The sequence below is a fragment of the Drosophila rhopaloa genome, unplaced genomic scaffold, assembly GCF_018152115.1.
Source record: "Drosophila rhopaloa isolate 14029-0021.01 unplaced genomic scaffold, ASM1815211v1 contig_167, whole genome shotgun sequence".
Lineage (NCBI taxonomy): Eukaryota > Metazoa > Arthropoda > Insecta > Diptera > Drosophilidae > Drosophila > Drosophila rhopaloa.
Genome location: NW_025335047.1, coordinates 4756714 through 4770884, shown reverse-complemented (window position 1 = coordinate 4770884; position 14171 = coordinate 4756714). Strand labels below are relative to the sequence as shown.

The 14171-nt window shown below is 42.1% G+C and overlaps 4 protein-coding genes across 4 annotated transcripts; all 4 read left to right on the top strand.

Moving 5' to 3' along the window:
• The first annotated feature begins 526 nt into the window (after nt 1-526).
• Nucleotides 527-2285, top strand: LOC108052983 (sulfhydryl oxidase 1-like). The gene is made up of 2 exons (XM_017135543.2): nt 527-585; nt 681-2285. Exon 2 carries the CDS (start codon nt 721-723, stop codon nt 2179-2181), a length of 1461 nt encoding a protein of 486 aa, XP_016991032.1. The 5' UTR covers nt 527-585; nt 681-720; the 3' UTR covers nt 2182-2285.
• Nucleotides 2286-2870: 585 nt separating this feature from the next.
• On the top strand, nt 2871-4690 carry LOC108053013 (sulfhydryl oxidase 1-like). The gene has a single exon (XM_017135583.2). The coding sequence runs from the start codon at nt 2900-2902 to the stop codon at nt 4562-4564; it is 1665 nt and encodes a 554-aa protein (XP_016991072.1). The 5' UTR covers nt 2871-2899; the 3' UTR covers nt 4565-4690.
• A 424-nt stretch (nt 4691-5114) lies between these two features.
• LOC108052981 (sulfhydryl oxidase 1-like) lies at nt 5115-6782 on the top strand. The gene has a single exon (XM_017135541.2). It carries the CDS (start codon nt 5115-5117, stop codon nt 6780-6782), a length of 1668 nt encoding a protein of 555 aa, XP_016991030.2.
• A 584-nt stretch (nt 6783-7366) lies between these two features.
• Nucleotides 7367-9147, top strand: LOC108052979 (sulfhydryl oxidase 1-like). The gene has a single exon (XM_017135538.2). The coding sequence runs from the start codon at nt 7378-7380 to the stop codon at nt 9040-9042; it is 1665 nt and encodes a 554-aa protein (XP_016991027.1). The 5' UTR covers nt 7367-7377; the 3' UTR covers nt 9043-9147.
• The last annotated feature ends 5024 nt before the right edge of the window (nt 9148-14171 follow it).

The following is a 14171-nucleotide window of genomic DNA, read 5'->3' as shown; positions in this document are numbered from 1 at the left end:
CTGACTGTGGCGGCGGCAGAGCAATGGCAGCTATTCAAGCCAGGATTTGTTCTAAACTCTATTAAAGGGTTCGTCCAGCACTTTTTCTTCGAGTGTCCTTCATGTTCCGACGACTTCACGGACATAGCGAATCATTCAAATACGAAATCTGTGAATTCCCACGATGAGGAGATTCTATGGCTCTGGGAAACACATAATGAATTTAATAAACGATTGGAAGATGACGACACTCAAGACCCCGGCTTCCTAAAAATTCAGTTTCCCAGTAAAGCAGCCTGTCAGCATTGCAAAAATGGTGATGATTGGATGCGTCCGAAAGTTCTAAATTATTTGAAAAACCTCTACGACATTGACAGCCTAAGTTTCTATGGACTGCCTTCTACCTCATCATACGATTAGTAATTATTTAAATCAGCTATGGTTTAATAGAGCTATTTTCTAGAAATCAATAAAGAGCGAAGCTAATGAAACAAAAAATATATGCGTTCTTATTTTTATTTAGTATGTCATTAGTCTCAGGAGAAAATGCTTCGATTCTTTGAGTTATCATTTTACAAAAGCCTCCTTCTTATCGTCATTATACAGGTAGGACTTTCAGTTCGTTTTAAGAGAAGTGGCGAAACTTTATACTCACCACATGTGGACAATGTGCATATGGTAAACGGGTCGACTTTTCATAGCACTCTTAATGCACCAGCCCTTGGAAAGTTGGTCCAGTATATGAACATTTTCTGCGGTCACTGCCGAAGATTCGTACCCATCTACAAGAAAATGGCTGTGGGTCTCCAGAAGTGGAATCGTGTTCTTCGGATTTATGCAGTGGACTGTGCCCAGGAGGAGAACGTGAATATATGTCGGGATTTTGAAATTACTTGGACCCCCTCACTGCGCTTTTATCCTTCGAACTTTCGGCAGTCACGTGATGGACTGGGAACAGACATTCCCACAGTGGAACCTAAGGAAATAGTGGAACATCTTATAAGGCTTCTGGCCAAAAATGACTACACTGGAACCAAGGAACGGAATCCTATTTTTGAACCACTTCAGAGACACGAGAATGCAAAGAACATCTTCGATCGATTTGACAACGAATTGCAGCATATTTTGCTTGTTTTTCAGCCGACATACTCCCAGATTGGAATAGAAACGCTTCTCGACCTTCTTCCTTATCCCGATGTGGCTGTGCGGATCCTCACTGATGCCCATCTCTTCACTCATTTCGGTTTGAAGGCATTCGACCAAAATATAGCCCTCATAGATAGAAATGGAAAAATACATTCAATAATTCCAAGCGGACAAAGTAGCTCCGCTTACGTGGAAAGCGTTGCTAACTTTCTCGAGCAAAAGGGACACACAAGTTTTCCCAAATTGCCAACAACTGAAGCTCCCAAAGAGATATTGCCGATGGGAATGGATGCTGTTATTTTGGACCATGTTCTAAGCTCACCGCCGAAGGTCTATCAAGCTGATTTGGAGCAGGCAATCGATCAAATCCTGCACATCGAAATACCTAAGTCGAAATTTATAAATGGATACAAGTTTAAGGCTCTTCGCCATATTGTAAGGGTGTTCCGCCGCTTTAGTCCTCTGAACCGAGATGGAAGACGGCTGTTAAACAGTCTTGTAAAACATCTGAAAGCCATTAATGGAATGACAGGAGAGCAGTTCGCTAATAAACTAAGCGAACTTGAGAAAAGGGTGGGAAAGATCTTCAAGGGAAGGCGCTACGTGGGCTGCTTGGGCTCCAAACCCTTTATGCGGGGAATCCCCTGCTCCTTTTGGACCCTCTTTCATTATTTGACTGTGATGTCGGCCCAAAGGCCAACCGTTTATAAGCCAAGTGTCGTGTTGCTAGCACTTTATGGGTTTGCCAAGTACTTTTTCGGCTGCACGGAGTGTGCCCAGCACTTTCAAAAGATGGCAAAGCGACGGAAAATAGGATATGTACAGTCCCATGACGAGGAGATCCTTTGGCTGTGGGAGGGTCACAACGAAGTGAATAAAAGGCTGGCTGGCGATGCCACGGAGGATCCCAAGTTCCCGAAAGTGCAGTTTCCACTGCGGAAACACTGCCCTTCCTGCTACAACTCGAATGAATGGAACAGAGCTGAGGTACTGAAATACCTAAAAGGCCTTTACAATATCAAAAATGTAAGCTATTACGGATTGCCTCACCTTTAACTGTTCTTCAAGATGAAACCAGACCTAGTAAACTTCGACAAACCTCAAATGTGTATCAGAGCAACAAAAGCAAAATATAAACAAATAAAAATTAATTCTAGGCACGTTTTTGTATCTTTACTGCCTCTGTTTTGATGTTACCTTCAACTTTAAGTTGTTTATACTCTCGCAAGGGTCTTATAATTTTGGTCAGAAGTTTGTATCGCAGAGAAGGAGACATTTCCTACCCTATAAAGAATATGTATTCTTGATCAGCAAATTTTTAACATGTTGATATAGGCTTGAACTGTCTTTATAACTCTGTAGCTGCCGTATGAAATTTGTTAAATTTGCTGTTTTTGAAAACATTTTTTGGATGCCTTGAGTTGATCATATCCTATTGATGTCTTATGTGTATTAGCGCATTGCTCGCTGTCATCAATTTTCGGTATGATTGCACGGTATTACAACTTCGGCTTGCCAAAGTTAACTTCCGCTCTTGTTTTATCTATCTTTTGTATACAAATAAATAAAAATAACATTTTTTTTGGGTGTACCTGGAAAGAATATCGAGCCACAAAATTATGAAAACCAGTTTTGAGAGAATTGGAGATTTGGGATGGGGGATTATACAACCGAAGCAGGGCGAATCCAAATGCGGCTATAATTACCAAAGAGGCCCTGCGATTGAATCAGTTGAAGTGGCCCATTTGACTTGTGAGCACCGCACCGTGTGGAAATGATTCGGCTACTAAAGACGCTTCTGTATTGCCTGCTGTTCCTCTCCCCCGAAGTCCGGGCAGCCACTAATGCCAGAGTGCCGGCGACCGAGGCGAGTCTCTACAGCGAGGCAGACAATGTGATCATGCTGGACATCGCATCGCTGAGGCCAGCCCTGAACTTGAAGACCAACAAGCTGGTCCAGTTCCTCAACACCTTCTGCGGCGACTGTCAACGCTTCGCCCCGATCTACAAGGGAATTACCCGGGAATTGTACAAGTGGCGACGACTTCTCCGTTTCTACGCCGTAGATTGCGCCCAGGAGCGAAACGCAGAGCTCTGCAGGGAATACAATATCCTCGAGACGCCCACACTGCGCTTCTTCACCCCCGACCCCCAACCGTTTCAGCTGAACCTCGGCTATACCATTCCTACCCAAATGCCAAAACTCATACCTGCAATACTGACCGAATTATTGAGTCGATATGAGTACGAAGCCGATCTGGCGAACTTCCGTCCCTTAAACGCAAGTGACACGGCCAAGACTCTGTTCCTTGATCATCAAGGTGTGGAAAGTCCGGTTAAATTCATTGCTCTCGTTCTTCAGCGAAAATACACTTATATTGGCAGGGACACTCTGCTGGAATTGCTTCCTTTTAAAGAGGTGGCAGTAAGAATCGTTCCGGATGCCCAGATTTTTACCAACTTTGGACTTAAACCATCCAATCAGACATTGGCCATAATCGATCGAAGTGGAAGTGCCCAGTACTTGGCCCCTTCCCGGATTTCAGTCAAAGATTATGCGATCACTGTTGGAGAATTCCTGAAAAAGCTCAATTATAAGCCGGATCCACCACTTCCCATCTCTGTAGCCCCGAATGTAAATGAGTTCCTGGATCAGCGAAATCAAGCGGTCCTTGCAGAGGTCCTTAAACCACCACTGAAGGTCTACCGTGCCGATCTGGAGCAGGCGATCGACAAACTCCTGCATATCGAACTTCACAAAAGGTTTCTTTATCAGGTTAAAAATCTGGAGGCTCTGAAGAACATAATTAATGTTATGAGTTATTTGAATCCATTGAACAGAGACGGAAGGACACTCCTCACCAATCTGAACGAATCTGTGGGTACGAATTTTAAAAATGGATCTGATTTCAAGGAATTGATTGACTTAGAAGAAAAGTCTCTGAAGGCGTTTAAGGCAAAGCGCTACATTGGCTGTATTGGATCACGACCCTTCCTGCGGAGCTTCACCTGCTCCCTGTGGACACTGTTTCATCATTGGACTGTGGAGGCAGCAAAGGCACCGCAACCTTTTATGCCTGGCGAGGTGCTTTCCACCATTCATGGGTTCGTTGAGTACTTCTTTGGCTGCTCGGATTGTGCCCAACACTTCCTAGAGATGGCAAAACGTCGAAACATGAATGCCGTGAAAACCTATGACGAGCAGATCCTCTGGCTGTGGGAAGCCCACAACGAAGTCAATCAACGCCTTGCTGGCGATCCCATTACGGAGGATCCCAAGTTCCCGAAGATTCAGTTCCCCAGCGTGGAGAATTGCCCCACCTGTCGGAACGATAATTCCGAGTTTCAGAAGGAAGAAGTTCTGAAATATTTAAAAAGCATCTATGATATCAAGAATCTGAGCTTTTACGGTCTTCCCACCTCGCGGGGTTACGATTGAGTATACATTTCCATTTTCAATTTTCAGTTGTCTTAGAACGAACTGTTTTAAAACTATTCAAAAAGTATAAAATATGATATTAAATGGTGATTAATTGGATGTTTATTCATATCCAAAAATTCCGTATATTAGGTTGTTCTATTTTGAGTTGGTATTATCGAATTGTTTTTTTTCGTTTATTCTATACTTTAATTTCTGGCTTCTCTCCCGCAACTATTTAAAAATTTTCCCACTCTTTGACTGCTATAAAAGAAGAAAGTGAAAGCTATATGCTAATAAAATACACCTTTTCGGTTTGCCGCACCAATGGAATTGCAAATGGTTACATCTGTTGGGGGCATAATTGTTTTAAAATTGGAAACAGAATTTTCGGTATTCCATAGTCGTCGACTATATTTTTCCTTCTTGTTTTAGTAAGTGAAGCTAATGAGATACTCGTTTGCATTTTAACTGTCAGTGTAGGGAGCGAAGCTAATAAAAGATGATTAGCTAAGGCGATACTAATCGGATATTGGCAATACCGTATACTTGCATTAGTCATAAAATTAAAATGACGCGGCTTCTCGGGCTATTGTATTGTAACAGCATCCTCCTTATCGTGATTATACAGGGAGGATTTTCTGTTCGACTTAGGGGAGCTGCGGTCTTCAAGGAAACTCTATACTCACTTTCAGATAACGTGCATGTGGTCAAAGGTGCGGCTTTTCAGAAAGCCTTAAGTGCTCCGGCACTTGGAAAGTTAGTGCAATTTCTGAACATTTTTTGCGGACACTGTCGAAGATACGTACCCACCTTCAAGAAACTGGCCATTGATCTTCACAAGTGGGATCGAGTTCTCCGGATTTATGCCGTGGATTGTGCCCAGGAGGAAAATGTGAAAGTGTGTCGGGATTTTGACGTTAAGGGGACGCCCTCATTGCGCTACTTTCCCTCGAATTTTTTGAAGTTGCGCTATGGACTCGGAACAGTTTTCCCCAGTATGGAACCCAAGAAAATTGTCCAGATGCTTATTACGCATTTGGCCAAAAATGACTACACTGGAACCAAAGAACGGAAGCCTATCTTTGCACCTCTTCAGAACCACGAGAATTCGCAGAACATCTTCGATCCATTTGACAAAGAATTGCCGTATATTTTGCTTGTTCATCAGCCGAAACACTCCCAGATTGGAATAGAAACGCTTCTCGACCTCCTTCCGTATCCCGATGTGGCTGTGCGGATCCTCACTGATGCCCAGCTCTTCACTCAATTCGGTTTAAAGCCATTCGCCCAAAATATATCCCTCATAGATAGAAATGGAAAAATACATGATATAATGCCAAGCGGAGAAAGTAGTTCTGCTTATGTGGACAGTGTGACTCAATTCCTCGAGAAAAATGGATACACAAGTATTCCTAAATTTCCAACAGCTAAACCTCAAGTAAAGAAAGCGATGGGGCTGGAAGCTATTATCCTAAAGAAAGTGCTGTCATCACCACCGATTCTCTATCAGGCCGATTTGGAGCAGGCTCTCGACCAACTCCTGCACATTGAACTTCCCAAGGCGCCACTTATAAATGGCCCTAAGTTTAAGGCACTGCGGCGTCTTATAAAACTATTTAGTCGCTTTAATCCCTTAAACATAGACGGAAGACGACTGTTAGTCGGTCTTGAAAATTATCTCAGGACGGTTAAGGAAATCACAGGAGTCCAGTTGTCGGATACAATAAAGGATCTCGAAAAAGGGCTGGAAAAGATATTCAAGGGAAGGCGCTACGTGGGATGCATTGGCTCCAAACCAATTATGCGAGGTATCACCTGCTCGTTTTGGACACTTTTCCATCATTTGACTGTGATGTCGAGCCGGAATCCTAGGGAGTTTAAGCCAGGCTACGTGCTGTTATGCCTTCACGGGTTCGCACAGTACTTTTTCGGCTGCTCGGATTGCGCCCAACACTTCCAGATGATGGCCAAGCGGCGACAAATAGAGTCCGTGAGGACCCATGACGAGGAGATCCTTTGGCTGTGGGCAGCCCACAACGAAGTCAATAAAAGGTTGGCTGGCGACCCCACAGAGGACCCCAAGTTCCCCAAAGTTCAATTCCCGCTACGGGAACACTGCCCCAAATGCCGAAAATCAAATGGATGGAACACAGCTGAGGTACTCAAATATCTAAAACGTTTGTATAACATTAAAAAGGTGAGCTTTTACGGATTGCCCACCTATAATCGTTATTGAGGATTAAACTGAACTTAGAAAACTAGGACTTAATAACGCAATATATAAACAGAAAAGGAAGCCAACTTTGACAAGTCCAAGTTTATTATAATATGCTATAAAACAATTAAGTAATGTGACTGCTACATGATAACTTATGATAATACATCTTTTAAATAAATTGGTAATTTATTTTTAAAATCATAAAAAACCATAAAAATAAATCCAAATTGTTAAAAAGTCAACCATTTTAAATTTTGGGTTTTTTCAAATTTTTTTTGTCTGATATTTTCCATAAGGGTAAAGGATATAAAAATTAATTTCAGGCAAGTTTTTTTATTTTTTCTGCTCCTGTATCGATGTTACCTTCCACTTCGAGTTTTGTTATCTTTTGTATTTACATATATAAAAAAATGTAAAATAATTTTTGACTGCTTTTGGGTGTACCTGAATAAAATAGAGAGTCACAAAATTATGAGAACCAGTTATGAGGGCACGCCAGATTTGGGATGGGCGAATCAACAAACGAAGCAGGGCAAATCGAAATGCGGCTATAATTACCAAAGAGCACTTGCGATTGAATCAGTTGAAGTGTTGATCACCGCACCGAGTGGAAATGGATCGGATGCTCAAGACGCTTTTGTATTGCCCGCTGCTCTTCTGCCAACAATTGTATGGCCGGACTAATGCCATAATGCCGTCGACCGAGGCGAGTCTCTACAGCGGGGCAGACAATATAATCACACTGGACATTGGATCGCTGAGGCCGGTCTTAAACTTGAACACTAACAAGCTGGTCCTGTTCCACAACTCCTTCTATGGGGACTGTCAACGTTTCGCACCGATCTACAAGGGAATTGCAAGGGACTTGTACAAGTGGCGACGACTTCTTCAGTTCTACGCCGTAGATTGCGCCCAGGAGCGGAACACAGAGCTCTGTAGGGAATTTAATGTTCACGAGACGCCCTCACTGCGTTTCTTCAACCCCGACACAAAGAGAAAGCAGAAAATCCTTGGATCTGTCATCCCCACCCAGGATCCACTGTTCATAACTGCAGTATTGGCCGATTTATTGGGCCAATATGAGTACGAGGCCAACGTGGCAAACTTCCGTCCCTTAAAGAACAGTGACACGGCCAAGACCCTTTTCCTCGATCATCAAGGTTTGAAAAACCCGGTTAAATTCATTGCTCTCGTCCTCCAGCCAAAAGACACTTATATTGGCAGGGACACTCTGCTGGAATTGCTTCCTTTTAAAGAGGTGGCAGTGAGAATTGTTCCGGATGCCCAGATCTTTACCAACTTTGGACTTAAACCTTCTAATCAGACATTGGCCATAATCGATCGAAAGGGGAGTGCCCAGTACTTGGCGCCTTTCCGGATTAAAAGCAAAGATTATGCGATCACTGTTGGAGAATTCCTGAAAAAGCTCAATTATATGCCGGATCCACCAATACCCGTCTCTGTAGCCCCGAATGTAAATCAGTTCCTGGATCAGCGAAATCAAGCGGTCCTTGCAGAGGTCCTTAAACCTCCACTAAAGGTCTATCGTGCCGATCTGGAGCAGGCGATCGACAAACTCCTGCATGTCGAGCTTCACAAATGGTTTTACTATCAGGTTAGAAACCTGGAAGGTCTAAGGTTAATAATTAATGTTTTGAGGAATTTGAATCCATTGAACAAAGACGGAAAGACACTGCTAACAAATCTGTACAAATCCATGGACGTTTATCGGATAAAAGGATCTGATTTCAAGGATTCGATTGATATTAATGAAAAGCCTCTGAAGGTATTTCAGGCAAAGCGCTACATAGGCTGTATTGGATCACGACCCTTCCTGAGGGGCTTCACCTGCTCCCTGTGGACACTGTTTCACCATTGGACCGTGGAGGCAGCGAAGCCCCCGAACTATTTTTTGCCGGGCAAGATTCTCCTAGCCATTCATGGATTCGTTGAGTTCTTCCTTAGATGCACGGATTGTTCCGAACACTTCCTAGAGATGGCAAAACGTCGAAACATGAATGCAGTGAAAACCTATGACGAGCAGATCCTCTGGCTGTGGGAAGCCCACAACGAAGTCAATCAACGCCTTGCTGGCGATCCCATTACGGAGGATCCCAAGTTTCCGAAGATTCAGTTTCCCAGCGTGAAGAATTGCCCTACCTGTCGGAACAATAATTCCGAGTGGCAGGAGAAGGAAGTCCTAAAATATTTGAAACGCATCTATGATATCAAGAACTTGAGCTTTTATGGTCTTCCAACCTCGCAGGGTTACGTTTGAAGATGCATTTAAATGTTCAGAGGCAAATAATTATTAACAAAATTGTTTTAAAACAACTTCACTTTATTTGCATTATAAATATATTGTCAAACTTATTAAATATTATATACATTCCGTATTTGTTCGGTCAAGAAGTAATTCGAGTTATGATCGCATACAATTTGCACCATTTTGAAACGGTTACCTAACAAAATCGAAACTAATCTAATTAAGTATGCAAATAACCTGGGATTTTTTGCATGTGACTATTATTAATAAGGTCACGTCACTTGTGCTTTTCATGATCCTGTTCTTTGTGCTGCTATTATCCTTCGAAATCTCAGTTGTATCATCTTTCGAACTTTGATAAAACTTTTAAGAGCTTGGCCGTTAAGCTTCCTAAATAAACATGGTAATAAGCTTATCAGAGAAATTTTGATAACAATATCTTCGAGAAGAACAGTTGACAGAAGTTAAATAAAGAGATTTATACATGTGTTTAAAACAAGAGAAGTGATTTATCCTTTTACATATTCTTAAATCAATCATATCCAATCCAATCATACCCAAAGTTCATACATTACTTACGTGTTTCTGTGACATTAAGACTTCCTAAGACTCGAGCTGATTCGATTAGCAAAGAAAGCGGCACAAATCCATTTACGTGTATAAGTACCCTAGGATTATAACAGGGTCTCATCATTAGTGAACCCCAAGTCGGCCTTTATTCATCGTTACGGAATGAATCTATTCCTCAAGTCGTCAACTAGGACCAAGTCATTGGACCTATGGATTCTCCTGTGTTGTGTCCACCTTATGATCTCCGAAGTGGCATCTGCGGGCGTAAAGCAACCACTGCGGGTCCACCGGGCTGATGTGATCAAGGGCATCGAAAGGATTTTGCACCTCGAAATTCCAATGAAGGGATTAATCAACAATCAAAAACTAACAGCGATAGACAACTTCTTTAATGTCCTGAAGGCTCTAAGCCCACTGAACGAAAATGGGTCATCGCTAATTAGATCAGTTTGGCTCCCAATAATCCCTCGTCAACCGTTGACTGGGCAGGAATTCTTAAAAACACTGGAGTCCGAAGAAAAGGAATTTGGCAAAGTATTTCATGGCACTGATTACGTTGGTTGTGCGTCATCTATACCCAATCAGCGGGGCTACCCCTGCGCCCTGTGGACATTGTTCCACTATCTGACCGTGCAAAACGCAATGCCTCCTTACCCATTCCAGCCGGGTAAGGTTCTTTCGGTTATTCGGGATTTCGTAAAGTATTTTTATGACAGCCCAGCGGATTGGGTTACGAATTTTGAGAAAAGTGTTAAAAGTCGACCCATACAATTGGTGAAGACCCACGACGCAGAAATACTTTGGCTCTGGGAAACACACAACGAATTCAATAAAATTAGTGCTGGCAAACCCGGAGATCCCAAGTTCCCGAAGGTCCAGTTCCCCGGCGCTGACAGATGTCCCACCTGCCGGAAGAGTGATTCGACGTGGAAGACTGACGAAGTAATTAAATATTTAGAAAGCCTCTATGCTGGGGATAAATTAATCTAGAAGCTCCCCGCCTCCAAGGGATACAATCCCAAATCTTTGTAAAAATAAGCAAATTATAGCAACAAGCGGGGGATTAATGGTTGGTTTTCTAAGTTTCTGGACATTTGCTGGTGACATTTTGAAAAAGATGCAATCTCTTGCCATTGGATTCGGTTACCTAATCAAAGCGAAACAAAAACTGATCTACATATAATTGTCGTACTTACTTCAAATCAAAGGCAAAGACCCAAATGTATCGAAAACGTCTGTTCTGTCTGCTACTCATAGCCTCCTTAAGTATAATTAATGGAGCTCTCTATAATCGACGGGATAATGTAGTGCCTGTGAACCATGATTTAGAAAAAGTAATTCAAGAGTCCGATGCGGGCAAGCTAGTCCAGTTCATGAACAGCTTCTGTAAGGACAGTCAAGATTTCATACCCGGATTCACGAAGTTGGCCAGGGACTTGTACAAGTGGCGACGGGTTTTGAAAGTCTACGTCGTCGATTGCGCCATTGAAGAGAACTGGAAAATGTGCCGTGACTACAGGGTTCTTAACACGCCTGAGCTCCGCTATTTTCCCTCCGAATTCCGTTCCGAACGAGATGGTGTGGGAACCACAATACCTAATTCCGACTTTGAGGATGTTAAAATGACTGTGGCACATCATCTGTACCAACTAAAGAACCACGCTGTCGGTCAGCCAAACTTCAAACGGTTAGATTGGAACGACAATATAACAACTATATTCAAAGGCATCTCGTCGACTTATATTGCTCTGATCTTCCAAACCACGCGACTATCTCGTTTTCGTTTGGAAACTCCTACGATTGGCTGGGATACTCTACTCGAATTGCTTCCGTTCAAAGAAGTGGCAGTGCGCATTTTAAATGATCGTAAGATATTCATAAATTTTGGATTGACCGAACACCCCGATAAACTGGTACTCATCGATAAGGCGGGAAAAATCATACAACTGTCAACCAAAAACGAGACAAGTGAAGGTTATGTGGATGCCATTGAGCAGTTCCTCAGATCTCGTAATTATCAGCCACAGCCTTCGTTGGCAAACACCTTACCCCTAAATATTGAAGGGGAGCTGCGGGAAATAACCTTGGAAACACTTAGTTTTGGACCAACTAGGATTTATCAAGCTGATTTGGAGCGTGCAATCGACAATATTATTAATGTAGAGCTGCCTAAAGTAGCAGTCATAGATGGAAAAAGACTAATTGTACTGCGCAACATTTTAACGCTTTTGAACTACCTAAACCCATTGAACAAAAACGGAAAGTTGTGGCTGAAAAATCTGTATAATACATTAATATTTTCAAGGAAAAATGATACAGAAATAAATGGAAACGAATTACTGGACTTTCTGAAAAGTTCAGTAAAATATAAGTTTGACGGAAGTCGCTATGTTGGCTGCATATCCATAAAAGACAACTCGCGTGACTTCAACTGCTCCCTTTGGACCTTATTCCACTTCATGACCGTAAAAGCTGCCAAATCTCCGAATCTCTTCAAACCAGGTGATATACTGTGGGCATTTCACGGATACGCCAACTACTTTTTAGGCTGTAAGCAATGCTATGTGAACTTCTGGGAGTTTTCAATGGTTAGAAGCATTGATGCGGTGAAGACCCATGACGACGAGATCCTCTGGCTGTGGGAAGCCCACAATGATATCAATCGACGATTGGCCTTCCGTCCCAACGAAGATCCCAGATTTCCAAAAGTTCAGTTTCCGCTTAAAAAAGATTGTCTGCTGTGTCGTGACGGGAACTCAAAATGGCAGAAAGATGAAGTGCTAAAATATCTGAAAAGAATTTTCAGTTCGGAGAATCTTAGCTGGTTCGGAATGTCAACCTCAAAGGCATACATATAAACTTTTATTAGAAACCAACACCAAAAAATTGTTTTTTTATTAGGGAGATTCAAAATTGATAAGAGGTACCAATGTTTTTCGCTCTAAAAAAATAACGCCACTCTTTGGCATTTACCTGATCAATTTAAATGTGATGATTCACAAGAACGACTGTTCAAAATTGCTAAAACTTTGTTTCTTTTCAAGTTCCTTTTAATTGCATGTCAATAAAGGGATCTAATATCTGAAATGCGGGATTCACTGGTCCGAATATAGCTGAGGTTACTGGAAATAAGTGTTTTCCTTAAATTCAAGAAAACCGATAAAAAGCTATCCCTAAATATGTTATTAAAGATTAGTTTCTTTTGAACTGTATTTAATGAACTGTGCATAATAAATGCAAATGAAAAAGAGTAGTTAATAACATATTATATGGCACGATAACAATTTAATCTTCTGAGACAAGTGAATAAAATAAAAAAAAAACTTAAATTGATCAGATCCGTTGATAAAATTAAATTTTCTGCTTGCTAATTCAACTGTTATGGACATTAGCTTTTAAGAGAGTAATTATTTCATGAATTGAAAGGGTTAGTTTAATAAAAACCTGGTCTGGGGAAAATGGTGTTAGTGCTATTCTTTGCAATTACGATTCTCCTTCAGGAAAATGGGGCTTCTCAGGCCGATGGCGCACGAATGGTTCGAGTGATGCAAAAAGGAAGGTTTTCTTGGATAAACACAACCTTGGACGATCTTTTGAGCCACAATCCAATCTCAACCGCTGTGTATTTTAGCCAAGCAAAGTTGCGGGACAAATGGGATGGCGTTGAGTTGGTCTCCGACGTGCTCGCTCCCCTTACCGAATTCCCCCGCCTCCTGGACATTGTCCTGATCAATTGCAATCGGCCGATCAATAGGAACGACTGTGCAAGCTACGACTTCAAGGAACCAGGACTCCGCTTTTTCCACAGCGAGTTCCAGCGCAAGGGGCTTGAAATTCATTCAGAATCTCCCTATGAAGTGCGGAATTCGGTTATGAATGCCTTGATGCCGATTAAACTGAAGAAGCCCGGCTCCCCAAACTTCGAGCCCATTCGGGGCACGGATACCATTGCATCGCTCTTTAGGGAGGCGGCTTGCCGATGCATCAACACCATTGTCCTGGCGGATCAGTCCGAGGAAGGATCTACGGTGGGCCGTGATACTGTTTTTGCCCTTCTCAAAAGGGAATCTATCATGGTGCGCATTGTGAAAAACGCCTCGTTCTTCGAGAATTTCGGTCTAAAGTTCTTGAGAAGGGATAACAAACTGGCAATTATACTAAGGTCGCGCAAGGTCATTCCATTGCATCCGAAAAGAGCAAATGGAAAATTATATGCACAGGAAGTTATTAAATTTTTGGATGAATGGTATTAAATTTGTAATCATTCGCGATTAATGGGGTTGAAGTTTTCAATTTCGTAATTTATAATATTTTCAATTGATTTGAATAAGGTAGATATTTATAAGACATTTCTGAGGAAGTTAAGATTATTTCAAATCAAAGCGTTTCAAATGTAAAACCACTTAAATTTAGACCCTCTCCATTGTTATGTTGTGAGTACAGAAATGCCTGTTTGGCCCCCGATAGTGACAAGAAAATTGCATAAATTTGCTAAATTAAGCGTTTAGATTAAATGAAGCGACAATGTGTGTGTTCGCCCACCACAAACCACCGTCCACCATCCCTGCTCC